Source organism: Engraulis encrasicolus, chromosome 9 (assembly GCF_034702125.1).
Source record: "Engraulis encrasicolus isolate BLACKSEA-1 chromosome 9, IST_EnEncr_1.0, whole genome shotgun sequence".
Classification (NCBI taxonomy): Eukaryota; Metazoa; Chordata; class Actinopteri; order Clupeiformes; family Engraulidae; genus Engraulis; species Engraulis encrasicolus.
The window spans coordinates 7,781,862-7,804,284 of NC_085865.1; the positions used below are offsets into that span (position 1 = coordinate 7,781,862).

Consider the following 22,423-nt stretch of genomic DNA (forward strand, 5'->3'; position numbering starts at 1 on the left):
CAGCCATTAAATACTTTTTGTTGTTGATGAAAACAACTACAAGTGCAAGAACATTTTGTTTACTGACAGATTAGGGTTAGGTATTGTTTTGATCAGGGCACATTTTAGCACTCACTAGTTTTGAAAGCTAGTAAAATGAATTGAAGTCAATGGAACTCAATGTGTGACAAGTGGGACATATCATTTAAACGAAGACAACTAACTTTGCTCCCCATTTCTTTTTCATTAGCGCGTGTGTATTTTGTGTACGCATGTATAGGTGCACAACTTTTCATTAATCTTTGTCAATTTGTGTGTTTTTTTGTCTTGTCTTTTTTGTTTTTGTTTTTTTGGTAACCAGGACGATCGTGCCGTGGAAGATGTTCCGGCAGGCCCTGCACGAGTTCCACCCCATCAGCTCGGGGCTGGAGGCCATGGCCCTCAAGTCCACCATCGACCTCACCTGCAACGACTACATCTCCGTATTCGAGTTCGACATCTTCACCAGGCTCTTCCAGGTGAGACATCACGTCACGTCACGTCACGTTGCATTGCATTTAGCAGAATATAGACAGATAGAAAGTCAGCATCCATCAATCCTATCTCCGTATTCGAGTTCGACATCTTCACCAGGCTCTTCCAGGTGAGACATCACGTCACGTTGCATTGCATTTAGCAGAATATACAGGGTTCCCACTGGTGCTTGAATTCCTTGAAAATGCTTGAATTTCAATAAGTGTTTTCAAGGTTGTGAAAATGCTTGATTTTTTGGTCAAGTGCTTGAAAAGGCTTGAAATTTGTGTGAAGTCAAACTCAGTAAGCCAAATAATAGAAACAATTGTTCAGGTACATCAAAAATCTGAGGGAGTGAGATGTCAGATGGGATTTGCCTTTCGACACCGTAAAATTGATGAGAATGCAGGAAATTGCATCTTAAAAACACAACACAACAGGACCCCCACACCCCTTATTGAAAGGTGGAGGAAAACTGAAAATGTGGTGCTTGAAGGAGCTTGATAAGTGCTTGAATTTGGTCATGAAAAAGATGTGGGAACCCTGAATATAGACAGATAGGATTGATGGATTCTGACTTTCTATCTCCGTGTTCGAGTTCGATATCCTCACCAGGCTGTTCCAGGTGAGACATCACGTCAGATGGCATCGCAGTGCATTCAGCAGAATTGATAAATAATTCAGTAAGATAGGATTGATAGATGCAGACTTTCTATTTCGGTCTTTGAGTTCAACATCTGTTCCTTTACGTACTGAAGTTTCACATCACTGCGTGAGGTACAAAGCAAAGGGCTGGATATTGCATACAAATACACTTACATAATAGACTTTTGAGCACACAGTAAGATTGTCTGTGCTGTTTTCATCATCTTTGTCATGATGTTGGTTGGGCAGGGGATGTCGGTCGGCTTATGACGTGGTCAAGGGGGGGCATTTGCTCAAAAAAAGGTTGAGAACCACTATCTCACAGGAATCTTGTTCTCTTTCAAGCATTTTTTCCTCGAGGAAAAAAAAATCTTTCACACACTATTTTAATACATTAAAGCTCTTTCAGGTGGGTTTCCCCCTTAGACCCCTTTCAGACTTGAAACCCCATCTCATTAATTTGTTGAAGCTCCAGGTCTGGGCTGTCGGGTTTCTGCTTTCTGAAGGTGCCTTCAGACATACAGGATCACTTCGTTAATAAATGAATTAAACTAATTAATTGAACATGAAGGGCTTTTGAAGGGCGCTTGTCTAGACTTTCGTTCCCTTTTCTGCCTCCAGCGACTCACCCCCCACCCCCACCCCTCTGAATAAGCGTTTCATACTTTTCAATTCAAGCACTTGTATTCCCCCCCCCCCCATTATTAGACTGACTCATTTTTGTAGAGAGAGAGGACCTCTGTAAGGAAGGCCAGGGGTGAATTTCTCAAAACCAAAGTTGCTTACTACACAAGAGACAAATCTTTAACAGAGATTTCTAATCCCAATTCCAAACACAACACAATACAGTACAGCAAACCCCTTGACTGAAAGGGGAGAAGTTAGTTCCTAGAGTTATTAGTTGCTTAATTTCCTTCGGGCTCAATAAAGTATGTCTACTCAGTCTGAGTCTGAACGCAGCTGTAGACTTTGGTCCCCGTAGGACTTACAGTAATTTTGCTGTCAACGGGGCCACAGCAGTCTGCTGAGGACACCACTGCCCTACAAAGGCGAATGTATTAACGCACATTTGGTGTACAAATTGAGTTTAGACTGAAATGGGTCCTCATAACACATCCTTTATCGTATGACAAAGCCATATGGACAAAATGTGTCCGGTTTTAGAGATGTGGCTGTGTCAAATCTGCAGTAGGTGCATCATCTAGCCAAATAATGCCAATGTTTTGAAGGCATTTTTCTCAGTTTCAAAGTTTCAATGTGTGCATAGTTCCGGCACTTTGCCTTTGTAAGGAAGACCATCACACCACATCTGATTAAAAAAATCGGAAAGATGTGATTAAAATGTGTTCTAACCAGTGGTTTGAGATTAAGATTGCAGCCATCGACATGTAGAGAAAAAAAAACACAGTGCCGTTATTTCCTTCCTGTGTTTAATGATAACATTACAAACAGTAAGCAGTTTTCAAACTCGTTTTATTGCTTCATCGACTTTCAACTTGTCATTTGCTTTGTCATCATTAATATACAGTACTACCTCAACTACCTCAACTCACAGAGGATGTTTTTTTGCACATTGGTTTACCCCAACTCACAGAAAATGTTTTTTGCACAATTGCTTTTAGTTTTTATTTTTTCCCCTCTCTGACTTTTACCTGTGTTATATCGTGTGTCAAAATGTCCATGTGGGCATTATATGTATTTGTCAGCTACTTGACGCCTGAATTTCCCCCCGGGGATCAAAAAAGTTACTCTACTCTACTCTACTCTACTCTACTCTATGCTGCAACCTCACTAAGGAAGTTGCCCTGAATTCAGAACTTCTCTGGTTCTCTGAAATGTTATTGGATTTCCACTGTTTGGGGAACCTGACCATTTCTTTGTACAGTCAAAACCTGGTGGCCACTGGGCCTACTTCAGGCAAGTCTTGCATAGAGACAAGGAGTAGTAGGTATAATGACATGAAAAATTATTTTAAACTTAAACTTTCAGCCAAATTTCATGTTTTTATACCAAAGTTAATGGTTTTTACACTAACCGTTTAATAACAATGGCATCTTGAAAAACGTCCGCCATATTGAAATTTCGCATGGCCAGTGCTTCTTTTCTAAAAAGTGACCCTTAGAGAGTATTTCTGCCAAATTTCATGTTTGTATACCAAAGTAACTGGCTTTTACACTAACCAATTGTAGAAAAGGCGGCCATCTTGAAAAATGGTCGCCATATTGATTTTTTTTGCGTGGCCAGTGCTTTTTACTAAAAAGTGACCATTAGAGTATTTCAGGCAAATTTCATGTTTTTAAACCAAAGTTAATGGGTTTTACACTAACCATTCAGTAGCAGTGGCGGCTATCTTGAAAAATGGCCGCCATATTTTTAATTAAATGTAATTAATTTTTGCGTGGCCATCGCTTTTTTTCCCCAAAAAGTGACCCTTAGAGAGTATCTGTGGCAAATGTCATGCTTTTATACCAAAGTGAACGATTCTCTTGAAAAAGGCCTTTAATCTACTCTACTATGGGGCTGAGTATCTAAAATGTCAACTGATTTCAACCACACCTGGCCTTTATCCAAGCGTGACGAGAAACAGTTCCTTTGCGTGAACTGTCTGCACAGACATCAAATGGTTATAGACCAGAGATCAATCTAAGGCAGTACACAGTTTATAGCACCATGCTGAACACATGCCCACGCACGTGCGTGCACGCGCGCGCACGCACACACACACACACACACACACACACACACACACACACACACACACGCACACGCGCACGCACACGCGCACGCACACACACAGCTCCCCACCCAACCATTACCACCCCTTCCTCATCCCTCCACCACATACATGACATGTGCGTCACTCTTAATCACAACACAGATACACACATTCACTCTTCTCTTTACCCTGTCACAGATACACTCGTCACACACACGCACGCACGCACGCACGCACGCACGCACGCACACGCACTCGCACACGCACACGCGCACGCACACACATACACACACACACACACAGCTCCCCACCCAACCATTACCACCCCTTCCTCATCCCTCCACCACATACATTACATGTGCGTCACTCTTAATCACAACACAGATACACACATTCACTCTTCTCTTTACCCTGTCACAGATACACTCGTCACACACACACACACACACACACACACACACACACACACACACACACACACACACACACACACACACACACACACACACACACACACACACACACACATATCATGTCATGTCATTGAGCTGCGTGGCGCTTGGAGAAGGGTGGACATCAGTACCACAGTATGGTGGGTGACAGCAGAGTGGATTGTGCTGTGCGTGCCCATCTGGCGTGCTTGCATGTAGTGTTCTTTACACAGTCAGGGCTGATGGATCAGGGCCTCTGTGTGTGTGTGCGTGCGTGGGTGCGTGGGTGCGTGCGTGAGTGTGTAGTTCCATACTTTTGGGGCTGACAACCGTAGTGGGTCAAAGACGTCTTTGTCATTCAGTGTTACGGACACCTTCCGCCGACTGTAACTGCAAAAAAACATGATTTTTAAATAGTTTCAAGTGAATGGATGACAGCCGAGGCTTTCATGAATTCCCTGTAACAATAAATAAATAAAAAGAGTCGTGTTTTTTACAGTTACAGTCAGCAGAAGGGGTTCGTTACTAGAGATGCACCGGATCCAAGATCCGGTTCCGGATCCGGCAGGATAATAGGGTTTTTCACAGGATCCGGATCCGGTTCCAGGATCCAGGATCCGGTAGCCGAGGCTTTTCAGTCGAAATAGTTTGAGCCAACGTGATAAAAAGGGCCCACGTGTGTGAGTAGGCTATGTGTTTCAACCCTTTCGTAGGATCCGGTTCCGGATCCGGCAGGATCTTAGGCAGTGGATCCGGTATCCGGCAGGATCCTAAAAATCAGGATCCGGTGCATCTCTATCCGTTACACTGAATGACAATGCCATTTTGCACGTCTTTGACCCGTGTGTGTGTGTGTGCGTGTGTGCACATGCATGCATCTATAGTTCTTCTGTACTCTTTTGAAGACAGTAAGGGGCTACACTAGAGTTCTCAACGGGCCTGAAAATGTCAACCCGACCCTACCCGGCCCGTGGCTTTTAAAGCCCGAGCCCGATGTTACCCGACACATCACTGGAATTATCTAACCGGAATTATCTAAGTCGGGGGTCGAGTTTCCCCACGTTATCCTATGGAGAATGTGGTGGGTCTTTAAGGGCACTTATGTGCAGTAAATGAGTGAAAAGATATTTTCCACAATAGAAACATAATATAAAATGGGGAAACTTACGTTCTTGCTATTTAAGCAGAATCATCCACAGCGCGATTTCAATAACCGCCTCATGCTTCACGGCAACAACAATCTATCCACCTTTTGTTTTGACTTCTAAATGTAGGCTTACTACATTTCCATCCCGAGTGTCTGATTAAATGTAGGCTACGTGAAGTTGCCCCTCCCTCCTTGTTTGTTCATATGCGCGGATGAGATGGAAAGCCTGGCTGTGCCAAACATTGTTTAAAAGTTTCATCAAATTTTGGTCGGCACACAAGGTTTTGGACATAGCCTACTAATTTCTAGTGGCACCTGGGCTACGGTTGATGCATGGATAAGCCATGTAGCAAAAAAGACAGATAGCCTAGGTGATAGGATGAGATCTTCCTCGGCTGGCGAGCGCTCCCATGTGTGTGCGCGCCTTTCCTTCCCGACAGTTGCTTACAAGTCGAAAACGGAACGAAAACAGCAAAGACAATGTGATATTTCATTCAAACAGGGCCTACACGCTCCAAATAAAACATTGGCTGGGGGGATTTTCAACCAGACCGAAGCGCGAGCAGACAGTCAGTGTGAAAAGTCAAGTCTACCGGAAAAATCGCCGTCTTCGCTGCCGCTCGCTTACCATCGGTGCACGAGCCATTTAAATAGTGAAGTGGCATATCGCAACAGCACATGCGGATTAGCCAAATTATATGCAACAAAGTCGCCAACAAAGCGTGGATTTAATGTTTAATACGCATATGCCAACGTTGTGTGAATACGGGGAAAGGATAGCCTAATTGGAAAGCCACTGTCCTTTCCATAGAAGACCGCTTCGGCTTCGTTTCACCTCATATGCATAATTTCCATGCACTGCATTTGCTGAGACTACTAAGCATAAAGTTAAAAAGCATAAAGCATAAAGCTAAAAATATTGGTTGTTGTCATTACAGTATTAAATAGGCTACTATGGCTGTTGTTTAAAATAGCCATTGGATTGCCAACCGTCCCTTGTATTAAGAAACAAAAGTATGGTTCCATGAGCTGACATGGGACTCAATATCGTTAAAATTGCATCTAAGATTTTTTTTCCCGTTTTTATTCGTTTGCGTAATTGTAGCCAATGTAGTGCAACGTTGCATGCAGCAGCCTGCCAGACCTTCGTTACGCAGGCCTACATATATTTAGATAGATAGGCCTAGCTTTACTGACCCATCAAGGGGAAATTCGCCATGATTCACGGTAAACAGCAGAACTGATTTTTTTTTTTTTCCACTGGGCGGAAAAGATTGAGCCCGCGGACCGAACCGGCCCGAGCCATATGCTTATATTTTCGACCCGAACCCGGCCCGAACCCAAGGGGCCCGTCGGGTTTGTCGAGCTGACCCGACCCGTTGAGAACTCTGGGCTACACTGTTAGCTGCAAACAGTGTGGGTGTTTCCCTCCTCCTTTCCCCCTCTCCTTCTCTCTCTCTCCTCCTCTCCTTCTCCCCTTCTCCTTCTCCCCTCCCTCTCCCCTCTCCCTCTCCTTCTCTCTCTCTCCTCCTCTCCTTCTCCCCTTCTCCCCCTCTCCTCTCTTCTCCTCTACTCTCCTCCTCTCCTCTGTTCTCCTTCTCTCCTCTGCTCTCCTCTCCTCTGCTCTCCTCTCCTGTCCTCCTCTCCTCCTCTCCCCTTCTCCTTATCTCCTCTCCCCCTCTCCCCCTCTCCTCTCTTCTCCTCTCCTTCTCCTCCTCTCTCTTCTCCCCCTCTCTTCTCCTCATCTCCTTCTCTCCTCTCCCCCTCTCGTCCTCTCCTTCTCCTCCTTTCCCCCTCTCCTTCTCTCTCTCTCCTCCTCTCCTTCTCCCCTTCTCCCCCTCTCCTCTCTTCTCCTCTACTCTCCTCCTCTCCTCTGTTCTCCTTCTCTCCTCTGCTCTCCTCTCCTGTCCTCCTCTCCTCCTCTCCCCTTCTCCTTATCTCCTCTCCCCCTCTCCTCTCCCCCTCTCCTCTCCTCCCCTCCTCTCCTTCTCCTTCTCCTCCTCTCCTCTGCTCTCCTCTCCTCTGCTCCCCTCTCCTGTCCTCCTCTCCTCCTCTCCCCTTCTCCTCCTCTCCCTTCCTCTCCTCTCCCCCTCTCCTCTCCTCTGCTCTCCTCTCCTGTCCTCCTCTCCTCTGCTCTCCTCTCCTCTGCTCTCCTCTCCTGTCCTCCTCTCCCCCTCTCCTCCTCTCCTCCTCTCCCCTTCTCCTCTCCCCCTCTCCTCTCCTTCTCTTCTCATCCTCTCCTCTCCTCTCCTCCTCCGGGGTATTACACCACCCTAATGACGAGCTCTGACTCTCACCCTCAGCAGTTGACGCAACCGTTGTCTCGTCCAGCCAAGAGAGAAACACTTGGGTGTGTGTGCATCCAAGAGACGAGTGCTCAGGGACTGGACAGATCCTTGCTGTGTTTTGTGTGTGTACACGTGCAGCCATGAGTGAACCGCTTGGGATGGAACAGCTGTGCGTGTGCGTGTGCGTGTGCGTGTGCGTGTGCGTTTGCACCGTTCACTTGGGTAGCACTTTTTTATTTTTGAAACATGCAATAAAAGGACACTATTGCATCGGCATACAAGGTGTGCGAGTTCCCCTTACTTGATCCTATAAGCTTAGTTTACCTGTTGGAATCTACACACCCACCCGTCATCAAGAGAAAAGGCGTGGTACCTCCCTTTGAAAGAACATTTTTGCAGCTAAAAATGTTTATTTCTGGAAATTTAATATGGCGGACCATGGAGAAGATCCCCCTTTTCATGTATGAAAAGTGCAATTTTCCCAGTTGTAATGAATACTTAGAATTTGATGGCGGTGGTAAGTATTTATGCAAAAGCTAACTTTAAAGAATGGGCAGCATGAATTCTGGAACTAAAAATCTTACTCAGTGCACCATTAAAATAACACCAACGTCAAGCCTTCTGCTTGTGGATCTTGAGATCATGAGAAACGGGCGGTATGGTTGATCAGAGTGAGCTTAAATATCTTTCTATAATTCAAGTTAATTCTGTATTTACATCAGACACAAGTGCATGGTCCATCTCAATTTGTACAAAAGAGTAAGAGTAAATAACAACACAAAGTAAAACCAAAAAAAGTAAAAGTAAGTCACTTATAAATGTATATACTTATAAATGTATATACTTCTAGTTACCATGTTTATATATTTTATATTTATTTATTTATATACTTAAAGTTACCATTGTACATGTTAACGGACCTTAAATGGACACCAACAGCACATACACATTCCTTACATGACCGATGACCCGTGTAATGTAGGTGTGTGGCATGGCTCGTTAAACTTCCTGTGAAGGCATGGCTGGCGTTGGTTGGCTAGCCGGCTGGCTGTGGGTGTAAGGCGGCGGGTAGCTGCTGCGTACATATGCACGGGCGGACCGGCGTCTATTAGAAAAACGAAATGGGAAGAAGTTGCCTGGCTGGCAGAAGTGGGGGACAAAGAGCTTTTTATTTAAATGGGGAGGAAGTGGTGGTAGCCGCTTGACATTTTGTGTGTGAAGCACATTGTGTGCATTTTCGAGGTCAGCCAGAAAAAAGAAAGAAGGGAAAGAAAAAAAGGAAGCAGGAAGCAAAAAAAAACGACCGATGGTGACCTAGAATAGATTATTATAGCCCTTATCGGGTTTTATTGACTACAACACAGCAATGTGTTTTTCTATCGTGTCATAGTTTAAACTTTTCACGGACGCACGCACGCACGCACGCGCACTCTCACACACTCTCTCTCAGACACACGTTGTCTCTCGCACATTCTCTCTCTCTCTCTCTCTCTCTCTCTCTCTCTCTCTCTCTCTCTCTCTCTCTCTCTGAACACTTGTAATTGACGTTAAACCATTTTATGTAAAACTAAAAAAGAAAACCACAAGGTCATAAACGTGCAAGATGAGGGTAACAAAGTGTCAAGTAGAGAAGGCCAGAGCACAGACAACAAGGGGGACGAACGCAAGCCAAGGCTGCTGCTGTCCCACTCGATGCCCTGGTGAAGGCCAATATGGCTGCAACGCGAAGGCCCATGTCTTGTTCAATTAAAGGCTTTCTTTACATTTTTCTCAAATCTTTTTTGGGCTTGCACTTCACCCGGTACAGATGAGCACCTGAGTTAACATTGTTTGTAAAGTGTCCTGAGCGCTTCAAGCCTTTTAGTGTCTGCTCCTGTCCATCTACAGTGTCCTGTCATGTAGGGATGCACAATTAATAGAAAATAATCGAAAATCGTGAAATCGAAGTCGTGATTTCAATCGTGATTTAATCGTGGCAATAGTGACCTACCTTTGAGAGCGTCCTTGAAGACAGAACATATTGACAGGTATGGCTCTCCAGCACGGTTCTTAGTCGGCCTGAACGCGGTACTAGTGACACAACACCTTCTTTTCAGGCCAAGACCAATGTAAATATCGTTTCTGATCTACCGAAAAAAAGGGGAACTCCATCCACTTTCTCGGACACCTGTCAACCAGTAGCAAACCAAGGGAAGCGGGTCAACCATGCCACTTGGGAAACGTTAGTTGTTATGATCTTGGTCAGACCAAGTCTCGAAGAGATTTGAAAGTCGATGATAATGAGACTAGTGATAGACAATGTATCTCTGATTTTTCTTTTCTCTTCTCTGTTCCCTCTTCCTCTTCTTCCTGCTCTCGTTCTTTCTTTCGCCTTCTCGTGCTGTTGATCTCTCTACTTCTCTCTCTCTCTCTCCCCCTCGCTCTCCCTCTCTCTACTTTTTCTCTCTCTCTGTACTTCACCATATCTCTACTTCTCTCTCTCTCTCTCTCACACTCTCTCTCTCTCTCCCTCTCTCTCCCTCCCTATCTCTCTCTCTCTCTCTCTCTCTCTCCCTCTCTCTCTCCTCCCCCCTCTCCCCCCTCTCTCTCTCCCACTCTCTCCCCCTCTGTCTACTTTTTTTCTCTCTCTCTCTCTCTCTACTTCTCTCTCTCTCTCTCTCTCTCTGTCCTTCTGCAGCCGTGGTCGTCGCTGCTGCGTAATTGGAACAGCTTGGCGGTGACCCACCCTGGCTACATGGCCTTCCTCACCTACGACGAGGTCAAGGCACGCCTGCAGAAGTTCATCCACAAGCCTGGCAGGTAAGAGTCAAGTGACGTGAAGTGGTGTGAAACCCAACTGGGGAAACTCCAACTCCCATTGTCATTGTGCCACAGCACACAAGTGTTCACTGCACGCAACGAAATTGCATTTATGCCTGACCCATGCAAGGGGGCGGGCCCCTATGCCGCCCCATGGGGAGCAGTGCGGCGGGAATGGTACCATGCTCAGGGTACCTCAGTCATGGGGGAGGATGGGGGAGAGCACTGGTTAATTACTCCCCCCACCTCAGTAATGGAGGAGGATGGGGCAGAGCACTGGATAATTACTCCCCCCACCAACCTGGCGGGTCGGGAGTCGAACCGGCAACCTTTGGGGCGCAAGTCGTCCTAACCGCTTACCCATGACTGCCCGGCCTTACCCGTACCTGTCTTGCACCGTAGCTGTTAAATGCAGCAAAACACACATCATTACACTTGGCTGAAGTTTTTTTTTTTTTAAAGGTACACTGTGTAAGATTGTTAGTTGTTTATTTCCAGAATTTATGCTATCCATTCACTAATGTTACCTTTTTCATGAATACTTACCACCACCATCAAATTCTAAGTATTCATTATCACTGGGAAAATCCCCCTTTTTATGCATGAAAAGGGGGATCTTCTCCATTGTCCGCCATTTTGAATTTCCAGAAATAGTCATTTTTAGCTGCAAAAATGACTGTACTTGGGCCACACTAGAAAGTATTTGTTTATTACTTAATACACTTTCATGAAAAGATCAAATTTGGCAATAGGCAGACCAGTTTCAATGAGCAGTATAGTTGCAGTACCTTTTTTGACCATTTCCTGCACAGTGTACCTTTAAGGTGTTAGGGGTTAGGTGCCTTGCACTTCAGCCATGGATGACGGTACTGGTAAGGGTGGGATTTGAATCTGCAACCTTCTGATCTAAGTGCCGGTGCTCTCGTGTGTGTGTGTGTGTGTGTGTGTGTGTGTGTGTGTGTGTGTGTGTGTGTGTGTGTGTGTGTGTGTGTGTGTGTGTGTGTGAATGAAACATTAATGTAATTTGTGCAATTCAGAGTACCAACTTCACACGATAGTGATGTTAGCTGTGGTTGCATCTGCTTCTAAGAACGTCAATGACCTTATTGAGTAACCACAAGCTATGATGGCATACGTAGCAGACATGCTTTCCCTGAACTCCTGCCAAGCACTGAGGAAACGTGTTGGCTAGTACACTGAGCTAATGAATAGCGTTAAGCAATATTTTTCTATGAAATACATACAGTCCATTCTAGCAGTAACTGCTCTTTTAGCGAGAATGCTAGTATTGATGCTCCATGACAATGCTCTTTTAATGATAAGTGTTAACACGTAGAGATATGCTTATAGAGTGTGAACATTAAGTAAGGGTTAACGTTCGGCGAGAAGGTCGCTACCGTGGAATAGCAGCACGACAGAGAGAATCTTTAGACCCCGACGCGGAGCGGAGGGGTCTTGTTCTCTCTGAAGTGCTGCTATTCCACAAAGCGACCGACTCGCCGAAAGTTAACCCGCTTATTATATGGATATACTTAAATGATTCACACATGCGGGGACATTTCTTTAGACCTATTTAATGTTAAGATTGTTGCTGCGCAAAACAAAACAGTGCCGTTGTGGAACACCGCTAGGCAACAGCTAGGTAGGCTAGCCAGGACAACAGGTGTTGTCTATCACAGCAGCTGATTAGAGTGACAAAAGACCGGACCCCCTGCGGAGTGATATGAAACATTCGCTTTAGCCACTGACTTGTAGCCTATACAAGCCAGTGGCTTTAGCAGTGAACGTCTTGTTGCCATTGACAGCGGTAGCCAGGACAACGGGTGCTGTCTATCACAGCAGCTGATTAGAGTCTTGTTGAAAAGTCGCTTTAGCAGTGAAAAGTCTTGTTGTCATTGACAGCGGTCTGTTATAGACCAACCCGTCCGTTATCGAAAAATAACAGACGTCCGAACGTTGGGGAGCCCCGTTGAAATGAATGGAGCATTCGACAGATGACGTCACAACCATATAATAATGGTTTATAAAGACATTAAACAGCGTTTTGCTATGTAACACATCGCCAATAGTCCATTCCAACAGCCCATTCTCTTCTGGTTCTCATGCTGGCCTGTTCAGGGTCTGTCACAGAGGTTATTGATGGAGAAGCAACGCACCCATTGCAGGTTTCACTTCATTCTTTTTGGAGTCTGATGCAAGAGCTTCCTGGTCACATTAATTCTCATCACCAGTGACATATGAGCTTGTTTTCGCCAGATAGAACACCTTTTTACATTAGTGGAATGTTTCACTTTTTGCAAACACTCACTCACTCACGCACGCACGCACGCACGCACGCACGCACGCACGCACGCACGCACGCACGCACGCACGGCACGCACGCACACACACACACCGACTTGTTTTTTCTAACTCTCTCTCTCTCTCTCTCTCTCTCTCTCTCTCTCTCTCTCTCTCTCTCTCTCTCTCTCTCTCTCTGCCCCAATCAGCTCAGTTTTTCCTCTTTCCTTCTTCCGTGCACTCTTATCTGTTGCAGTACAATTTCTCTCACTTTTTTACTCCCGTGTCTTTATGACTTATGGTAAATCAATTTTTGTTGTTGTTGGTGTTTTGTTCGCATTTACTGTACACACGGTCTCTCTCTCTCTCTCTCTCTCTCTCTCTCTCTCTCTCTCCCCCTCTCTCTCTCCCCTTTGTTGTCCCCTGCCGCATCCTCTATCTACTCCTCAAGCCATATATCTCAATTGCAATCTTCCTCCCTCATCACTCAGAGAAAATAGCAAAAACTTTCTTTTCTCCTTCAGCCTTCTCTTCCCTCTTACGTACACATTCTCTTCTCCTTTCCCCATCGTGTCATTATTTCATTCACTCCCTCTCTCCATCATCCCCCCCACTCCCACCCCCCTACCCCTTCATTCAGTCTCCACACCAGTTTAAAGGGGTATGCCACTATTTTGGGGCTTAATACAGTTAAAATCGTTGGCTGGGGTTTGTAATGGTGGTTAAGTGTCTTATTTTTCATGTTAAGCTGTTGTCTTGCTTTGAGACAAGTTAAAAGAGGGAGTATGTCACTAAGCTAGTGAAAGTCAATGGATCACTGTAGCATGTAGCATGCTACACGGATGATAATAAGTATAAATAAGTACTTTAAAAAACAAAACAAAAATAAAAAGAGGCCTTGTTTCTAGAAACATGCGAGTGCTTCCATAGACAATGCACAACTCACACAGTAGGACTAATACAAACATCTTGACTCTTCTGCCCATGTCCCCTCAGATGGGCCCACACAGAGACATTCCCACCCACATGCACCATGCACTAGTATACACACACGCACGCACGCACGCACACAAACACACACACACACACGCACGCACATGCACAGACGTAGACGCACACATGCGCACAGGCATGCACACACACACACACACACGCACACATATGCGCACAGTCATGCACACACACACACACACACACACACACACACACACACACACACACACACACACACACACACACACACACACACAGACAGACGCACACATGGGCACACACACACACACACACATATGCGCACAGTCATGCGCACACACACACACACAGACAGACAGACACACACAGACAGACAGACGCACACACACACACACACACACACACACACACACACACACACACACACAGACACACACACACACACACACACACACACACACACACACACACACACACACACACACCTTGGCAAGCGTCATCTCATCTCATCTGTTTACACAGTGTATGGGTGAGTCTATGCATGTGGGTCGGGATTGCACTGACATTGATTGACGCGCGCACACACACACACACACACACACACACACACACACACACACACACACACACACACACACACACACACACACACACACACACACACACACACACACACACACACACGGAGGGTTGGCATTTTGTGTGCGCAGGCCTGTGTGTGCCTGGCTGTGTGTGTGGTTGCGTGCTAGTAAGCCTTCTCAGCAGTACGGCCTGTCACCGCCCCTCAATGGGCTGATTGTGGAGCCCATGCTGATGTCACTGCCATTACGGCCCACTCTATCTCTCTCTCTCTTGCACGCACAGTTTTGCATACACACACACACACACACACACAGACACACACAGACACACACAGACACACACAGACACACACAGACACACACAGACACACACACAGACACACACACACAGAATTGGCCTATTCCGTCGTATGTCGGATATTTTCACACCTCTCGTGCACCGTCTAGCCATATTTGGATGTGTGGGACACCATGTCATGCTGTGCCTCTGTGCCTGTGCTACTGGTTTCATAAGGGAAGTGTGGAAGCTAGGTACGGTACGGCAGGGTCCTGTTACGACCCCCAGCTCGTTTTAGGGGGTGCAACATGAAAAGGAGACCACACAAAGAATGAAAGTTCAAATGTATTTTTATTGAACTATAATAATAAATTCAAACAGGTGTCTAGGGGATGCATGAATGGGTGTATGCAAGTGAATGGTGTATGCAATGTATGTGTCAGTATCAATATGTGAGCTGTAAAGGAAGAATCAAAAGGGTGAGGGTAAAGACGTGAGAGGAGAGCAAGAAATGAAAGTAGCCAGTGGTGAGGTCGAGGTCAGAGTGCCTGCCATCGGAAGAAGAGAGGAGGACTTTATACCTCCCCACAGGTGAAACCACTAAATAATTAGGGTAACCCCCATCAAGCATAGTCATGCCCGTGCACTGGCACACACTAGCCTGAAGGGGGCACAGGGGGACGTCACAGTCCGCTAATAGCCACACGGCCTTACGGTCAAGCAGCTAGTCTTGTGATCATCTCAGCCATAGTCATAGCCAAGGATTCATTTCCTGGTCTGGTGACATGAAACATGTCGGTAGTGTGATGAAGCGGCCTGAGGAAGATCCCTCTGTTGGATCAAAACGTTACCATATGTTGAAATGAAATAAAGTATTTTTGGAGTTAATACACAGTGTGCAGACCGCTTCATCACACTACCTGCTACCTTTTGTCTGGCACCTGGACAACTACCTGTGGATGTGTTCACCCTACTTCCAAACGCCATGAACCATGTCGATCAAGGAGAGACCACTGCTGCTGCTGTCATACTGGCCATTGCCAAGATATGTAAAGTGGAGGCGACACGCTCACACTATCGCCTAATTATAAACACAGTTCTTGGTAACACTTTATTTTAGGGATACATCTATTATCACCAATACATACAATATGCCTGTATAAGTAACTTGTAAGGCATGTACAAAGCAAAATCAAACATTTGTTAGGCACGTTATTCGCAAATGTCTTGTTCATGCACAGTAAGGGATTTATTACCAATTTAACCTTAGTAAGGACCTAGTAGGCCTTAGCGTTTGCTTAGTACATGCCTTACAAGTTACTTATGCAGGCATTCACATTGTATGTATTAGTGCAGAAACACACATTGTATGTATTAGAGCCGAAACACCCAGTGATGATTGGACACCACCTGACGACATCTGCTCCTGGCTTAAGGCTACAGCTACCTGCTAAGGTAGCTGAGGAAGGCACCTCGTGTGTATCCATCAAGTGCTTATAGATGTATCCCTAAAATAAAGTGTTACCCAGTTCTTAACTGGGTGCTGAATCCCACATATAAGGGAAGGAGGTGAAGGGCCGCACACTTCAGACGTAATGTAGGCGAATAAAGAAAGAAAAATCTGAGGTGTACTGTCCTTTGCCTCATTCCCTTATACTGGCCAAGATGCCAAGCTTCTCATTTCTCCAGCGATGGCTTTTTTGGTGTAGCTTTGGTGCTGTCAGCATTACTTTAATTCATTCCTTTAATACTTAAATTGTGATTTCTGACAACTTTTGAAGTCCGAAATATTGACGTTGGGAGTTTTAAAAAAAATGGGACTCTTGTGTGTTGCATCGGTTGCTGTTCTGACTGATGCTTTTTCCAGAAGTTTTTGCCCTCCCACACAAAATCTTAGTAAGATTTCTGTGTGTGTGTGTGTGTGTGTGTGTGTGTGTGTGTGTGTGTGTGTGTGTGTGTGTGTGTGTGTGTGTGTGTGTGTGTGTGTGTGTGTGTGTGTGTGTGTGTGTGTGTGTGTGTGTGTGTGTGTGTGTGTGTGTGTGTGTGTGTGTGTGTCCTTCCACAGCTACATCTTCCGTCTGAGCTGTACGCGTCTGGGCCAGTGGGCCATTGGCTACGTGACAGCGGACGGCAACATCCTCCAGACCATCCCCCACAACAAGCCCCTCTTCCAGGCCCTCATAGACGGCTTCCGGGAAGGATTGTAAGTATATCGGGGCTCCTATTGTATTCTATACTATTCTATTCCATTCTATTCTATTCTATTGCCCCACAACCAGGGCAGGAATTTTGCGAGGGCCATGAGGGCCATGGCCCTCGTGCCCTCCCACTTTGGCCTTGTGCCCTTGAAAAAAATATCTGCCATAAGGCCACAGTGGCCTTGATGCCCTCTCTGACGCGTAATTGATTAAAATGCATTAAATGCATGAAATTGCATCTACGAAACACAATTTTTCTTGGGTGAGGACCCCCAAACCCCCCGACCAGAAACATGTGCTCCTTTATGCTGGCACGAACATGGTCACACTACCCTTCACACAGTCTTGTATTTTGCACTTCATTTGCTCTGAATTAACCACTTGTAAGCCATGATGAATACTAGTTACATTTCATTTTGACTGCTAGAAAAACATTTTTGGTGCTCTGGCTTTTGGCCTTTGTGCCCTTAAAAAAAAATGACAACTTAAAAGGCCAAGTGGCCTTGCCCCTAAAATGACGAAATTCCAGGCCTGCCCACAACAAGCCCCTCTTCCATGCCCTTGGTGACGGCTTCCGGGAAGGATTGTAACTACACAGCCCTCCTATTCTACTCTACTCTATTTTACTTTCCCCCACAACAAGCCCCTCTTCTAGGCACTCATATAATTGTTTCTGGGAAGGATTGTGATTACAGGAGCCTTATACTCTACTCCACTCTCTTCTACTCCTATTCTACTCTATTCTACTCTACTCTACTCTACTCTACTCTACTCAGGGGTGAATTTCTCAAAACCAAAGTTGCTTACTACGTTAGCTACTTTGTTGCTTTCAATGCATTTTCCCATTGGTAACTACCGAAGTTGCTAACAGGCTAACAACTTCCCTTTTGAGAAACTCACCCCAGTTCTGTACTCTCTACTCTACTCACTTCAACTCTACTCTACTACACCATACTCCTATTCTATTCTACTCTGCTCTGTTCTACTCTACTCTAATCTACTCTACTCTACTACACCATACTCCTATTTTATTCTACTCTACTCTACTCTACTACACCCTACTCCTATTCTACAAAGCGGATTCCAAAAAAGTTGGGACACTTTGTATTTTGTGAATAAAATCAAAATGCTGGCATTTTCAAAACATCTAATATGTTAATAAGGTAGAGTATTATGTACAGACAACATATCAGTTGTTAAAGTCGAGCAGAATTATTGTTTTGAGGTAATTATGTGATCATTTAAAATTTCACCCTTGCAACAAATCCCAAAAAAGTTGGGACAGGGCCAATAAAATGCTTTTTATATTGGGTACGACTAAACACAACACAAGGAATGAGACTGAACTGTTAAATACCTTGACTGATGGCGTAATTTTATTCAAAAAATAGATATTTTGATATGCGAGACATGATTTCAGCAGCTCAACTGATAGGTGTGTTCCTCAACTTGTTTACCTTTTTGTTATGCTTAATATGTGGCATATCCTGACTGCAAGAAAACAATTTTGTGACCTGTTTACTCTTATGATGGAACCACACTGTTGGAACATCGTAGAGATTGAAATTTGCCACCATTATGGGGCAATATCTAAAGGCGGTGCTCCAAAATATAATGCCTTGGTAGCTATGTTTGCTGTTTAAAGTCTGTATGTATCATTCAACATTCATTTTAATGCTCTACGTGAGTAAGAAGACCCTAACCAAGTCACCTCTGCACCCCCTTACCATCATATTTGCTGTCTTTCAGACTGACCACTAAATCAAGCTGAAGTATTCATTTTCTATATAACCTAGAGGGTGCATGACTCCATAATTTTCAAAAAGGATTAAATATTTTCCATTCTGTAATCAGAGGACAGTTTCACATGGTCCACATGTCCATAGAATGAGCTTTTCTGCACGCAACACTGATTAATATCTGCATCATGTGCATTAATCAAGTGTTGTGTTTATGGTCATTTTTTCGAGAGCTGTCATTGCTGGAGTGTCATAGTTTGCTTATTTACCACGAGTATGTCATGATCTCATAACTCGTACAATGATTACTCAGAACTCTAAAGTCCCTTTTCGACTAGCCCTGTTAGAACGGGGCTGCGCGCTGCTGGGGCGTGGTTTCGTTTTCTTTTTGCATTTACCCCACCCATCATCAGCTCAAACAGGGCTCAAACAGGGGCGATTATAGAATCGCGAAAGACGTGGTTCGAGGCGTGCGGAGCTACATGTTGCTTTACCGGCATGTGCAAACACCTATCCCCACCCACGCACTTTAAAAATCAACTTTTCTGTCGGCAGTTTTTACAGTAGACAGAGAAAATTTGCTCAAGCAATTATCATGTTCTTTAAAGTAGCCTAAGTCCAGTCCTTGGCCAAGGAGTTATATTATTAGCTTATTAGGCTATTATTTTAAAATCACGCTATTTCCAAAGCTCCATGCCTCCTCCTTGTGAGAAGTCGTTTTTTTTACCACCATGCAAAATAGGGCACACTAAAGTAGCCCTTTTCATTGCACATATCTTCATATACGAACCTGCAGAGGGATGGCGAATTTGCTGTTATCAAATTAAATGTAGGCTAAAAATGAAAATTTTGAATGAAAAAGACAAAGTTGTTCTGTGGTTTATTCGAGGGAACAAAGATTTCCTATCCGGCTGGAGAACAACGCCATTGTTTACTTGAAGTGGCGACCGCTTAAAGTTAAATAACTTTGGATTTAAAGAACATAAACATGTGCCGTAAAAACCTGTAAAAAGCTAAGAATCCCAGCCTTCGAACAAGCCCTAACACATGTATGTAGGTCTAGGTTAAGGAGATCGCTGTCTGTTCGAAAACAAAATGACGAGGTAAAAAAAAAAATGTTTGGAAAGCGCTATTTTTTCACTTGAAACAGCGGCCGCTTAAAGTTATATAACTTTGGATTGAAAGAACATAAAAACGTTCCGTGAAAACCTGTAAAAAGCTAAGAATCTCAGCTTTCGAACAAGCCCTAACACATGTCTGTAGGTCTAGGTTAAGGAGATCGCTGTCTGTTCGAAAACAAAATGACGAGGTAGGGCTTAGATTCACAATGGCGTGAAAACACGGTGTTGTCGCGGCTAGTTGCAGCAGCTGATCATACGGCCCAGTTCTAGTCCCCGTTGTATGGAAATGCGTGCGAGACAGCACCATCGACCCCCCCGTCAAGTTTCATGAATATTTATAAAGCCCGCACCGGAACGCGGAACCCACTGGAAAAGAGACTCATGTTACGGAAATAGGCCTTATATACCAGCAATTTTGATAATTCAATCTTTCTGTGTAATTGATAAGTAATTAGTCCCTCAAAATATTCGCTGCTGAGTGCCACAGCCTCTATGTGATGGTATTTTATTTGTGCATTCATGTTGGCAGTCAATATAGTTCCTTTTAAAATATTCTTCCTTGTGTAATTTTTAGAATTATCCAACTATTACAACATGTTTTGGCCCTGTCCCAACTTTTTTGAGATTTGTTGCATGGGTCAAATTTTAAATGATCACATAATTACCTCAAAACAATAATTCTGCTCGACTTTAACAACTGATATGTTGTCTGTACATAATGCTCTACCTTATTAACATATTGGATGTTTTGAAAATGGCAGCATTTTGATTTTATTCACAAAATACAAAGTGTCCCAACTTTTTTGGAATCCGCTTGTATTCTACTCTGCTGTGCTTTACTCTTCTGTGCTCTGCTCTACTCTACTCTACTCTACTCTACTACACCATACTCCTATTTTATTCTACTCTACTCTACTCTACTACACCATACTCCTATTCTATTCTACTCTGCTCTGCTCTACTCTACTCTAATCTACTCTACTACACCATACTCCTATTCTATTCTACTCTACTCTACTGTACTCTACTGCACTCTACTCTACTCTACTCTACTCAACTCTATTCTGTCCCCCCACAACAAGCCCCTCATCTAGGCTCTTTTGGTATTGTTAACACTTATCATTACTTTTAGACTTTTAAACTAAAGCTGCACTCAACTCCACTAAATAAGAAACCCTCTTCTGGTGCCCAGAAGTCTGAGTGCCAGATAAAACCAACTTGAATCTACAAAGCATCCAGAGAAACCACCAAGGCAGTTCAATTTCATCACACAATGGATAAATAAAATCTGTGGATCTAGATTGTAAGGCGAATAACCACTAAATTCAATTCCCCCCCTTGCTACGCGCTCATTCTTGGTTATTTCATTGGAATCCGTTCATGACCTCTTGCTTGAAATTCACAAACAAACCAACAACAGACTAAAAGAAACAAACAAAATATAAAATAAAGAATAAAACCACACTTATCTATGATGTAATTGTAACAGATTCCCACAAACGAGCACTTTTCAGACCCAGGGTATCATCCGCCAAACACTAAGTGAACCCGTAATCTTATTCACAAAGCAAACTCCAAATGGCAGCCACAGTCATCCATGAACTTGAGGATTTTTTTTACTGCTGTCTAGGCTGACATGCTATTGACATCACACCCAGAGATGCTTGTCAAGTTTAGCAACTCGCAAAATAAACACGTATAACACAAATTTGGCATTTGACATCATGGTTTAGTAGGTGTCGTTGGAATGAAGCAGGGTGTCTGTGTCTTCGCTGTGGACGATCTACATTATTATCTTGCATGTGGCAGACGCCCTTTTAACCAAAGCGACTTCGAGGACATAATCATCATCACTTTTTTTAGTACATTAGCACTGAGTTTAGTTGGGTACACACATACACATCGTCAAGTCAAGTCAGCTTTTATTGTCACTTTCATCATATGCACAAGACATGCAAGGAAAAATGAAATTAAGTTTTCTCTCTATACCATGCCAGGACAAGACATACACAAACTGACATTAAGTGCAGACAGGACGGGTAACAGTGATGGACTGGTCACAATGGACAATAATAGATACAGTATAAATGAACATGCCATAGAGTCTGGTCCGGGCCTGGTTCAGCTCAAGCATTATATAAACTTTATTACAGGCTCAGGGCCCAATAGGCAGACACACAACATATACATAGAAATAAAATGTGCAGGAAAAAGAAGAAATAATAATAATTAAAAAAAACAAAAAAAAACAGCAATGATGCCAAAGCATATACAAACTATGTCATGACGGTCTTAAAAGGCAGCCATACCAATGTTTCCACATATATGATTGGTAACGGACAGAGCTATATCTGGCACTTGTGAGCATCATTATAATGCAGTTTTCAGACTTATCCAAACGGCACATGAACTTAAACATTAGGTTCCTCAGGAGAGCCTGTAAAGTACATAGTCCTGAGTGACAAAATAGTTTACTAGCACTGCAACTCCTGGGCTTTTTCAGCAATATCCTTAGGCAGTCATTATATGCTACTTGGAGTTTACGCATTGTCTCTTTTTTATAGTTGATCCATAATGGAGCTGCATACATAGGGCTACAGTAGGCACGAAACAAGCTTACTTTCACATCATCAGGACAGTAATGAAATGTTCTACTAACATGTTAGCTTGTGCATACAACATTCGTCTCTGCCTATACATGTCAGCATCATCCTCCAGCTTGTCAGTGATGATGTGC

At 44.1% G+C, this 22,423-nt stretch overlaps 1 protein-coding gene across 1 annotated transcript in view; it reads left to right on the forward strand.

The window, feature by feature from the left end:
* Nucleotides 1–22,423, forward strand: part of cbl (Cbl proto-oncogene, E3 ubiquitin protein ligase) — a 98,162-nt gene that overhangs the window by 47,341 nt on the left and 28,398 nt on the right. The window contains exons 4-6 of the mRNA XM_063206424.1: nucleotides 341–497; nucleotides 10,397–10,518; nucleotides 16,694–16,831. Of these exons, the coding sequence (XP_063062494.1) occupies nucleotides 341–497; nucleotides 10,397–10,518; nucleotides 16,694–16,831 (417 nt within the window). The remainder of the gene's footprint in view (nucleotides 1–340; nucleotides 498–10,396; nucleotides 10,519–16,693; nucleotides 16,832–22,423) is intronic.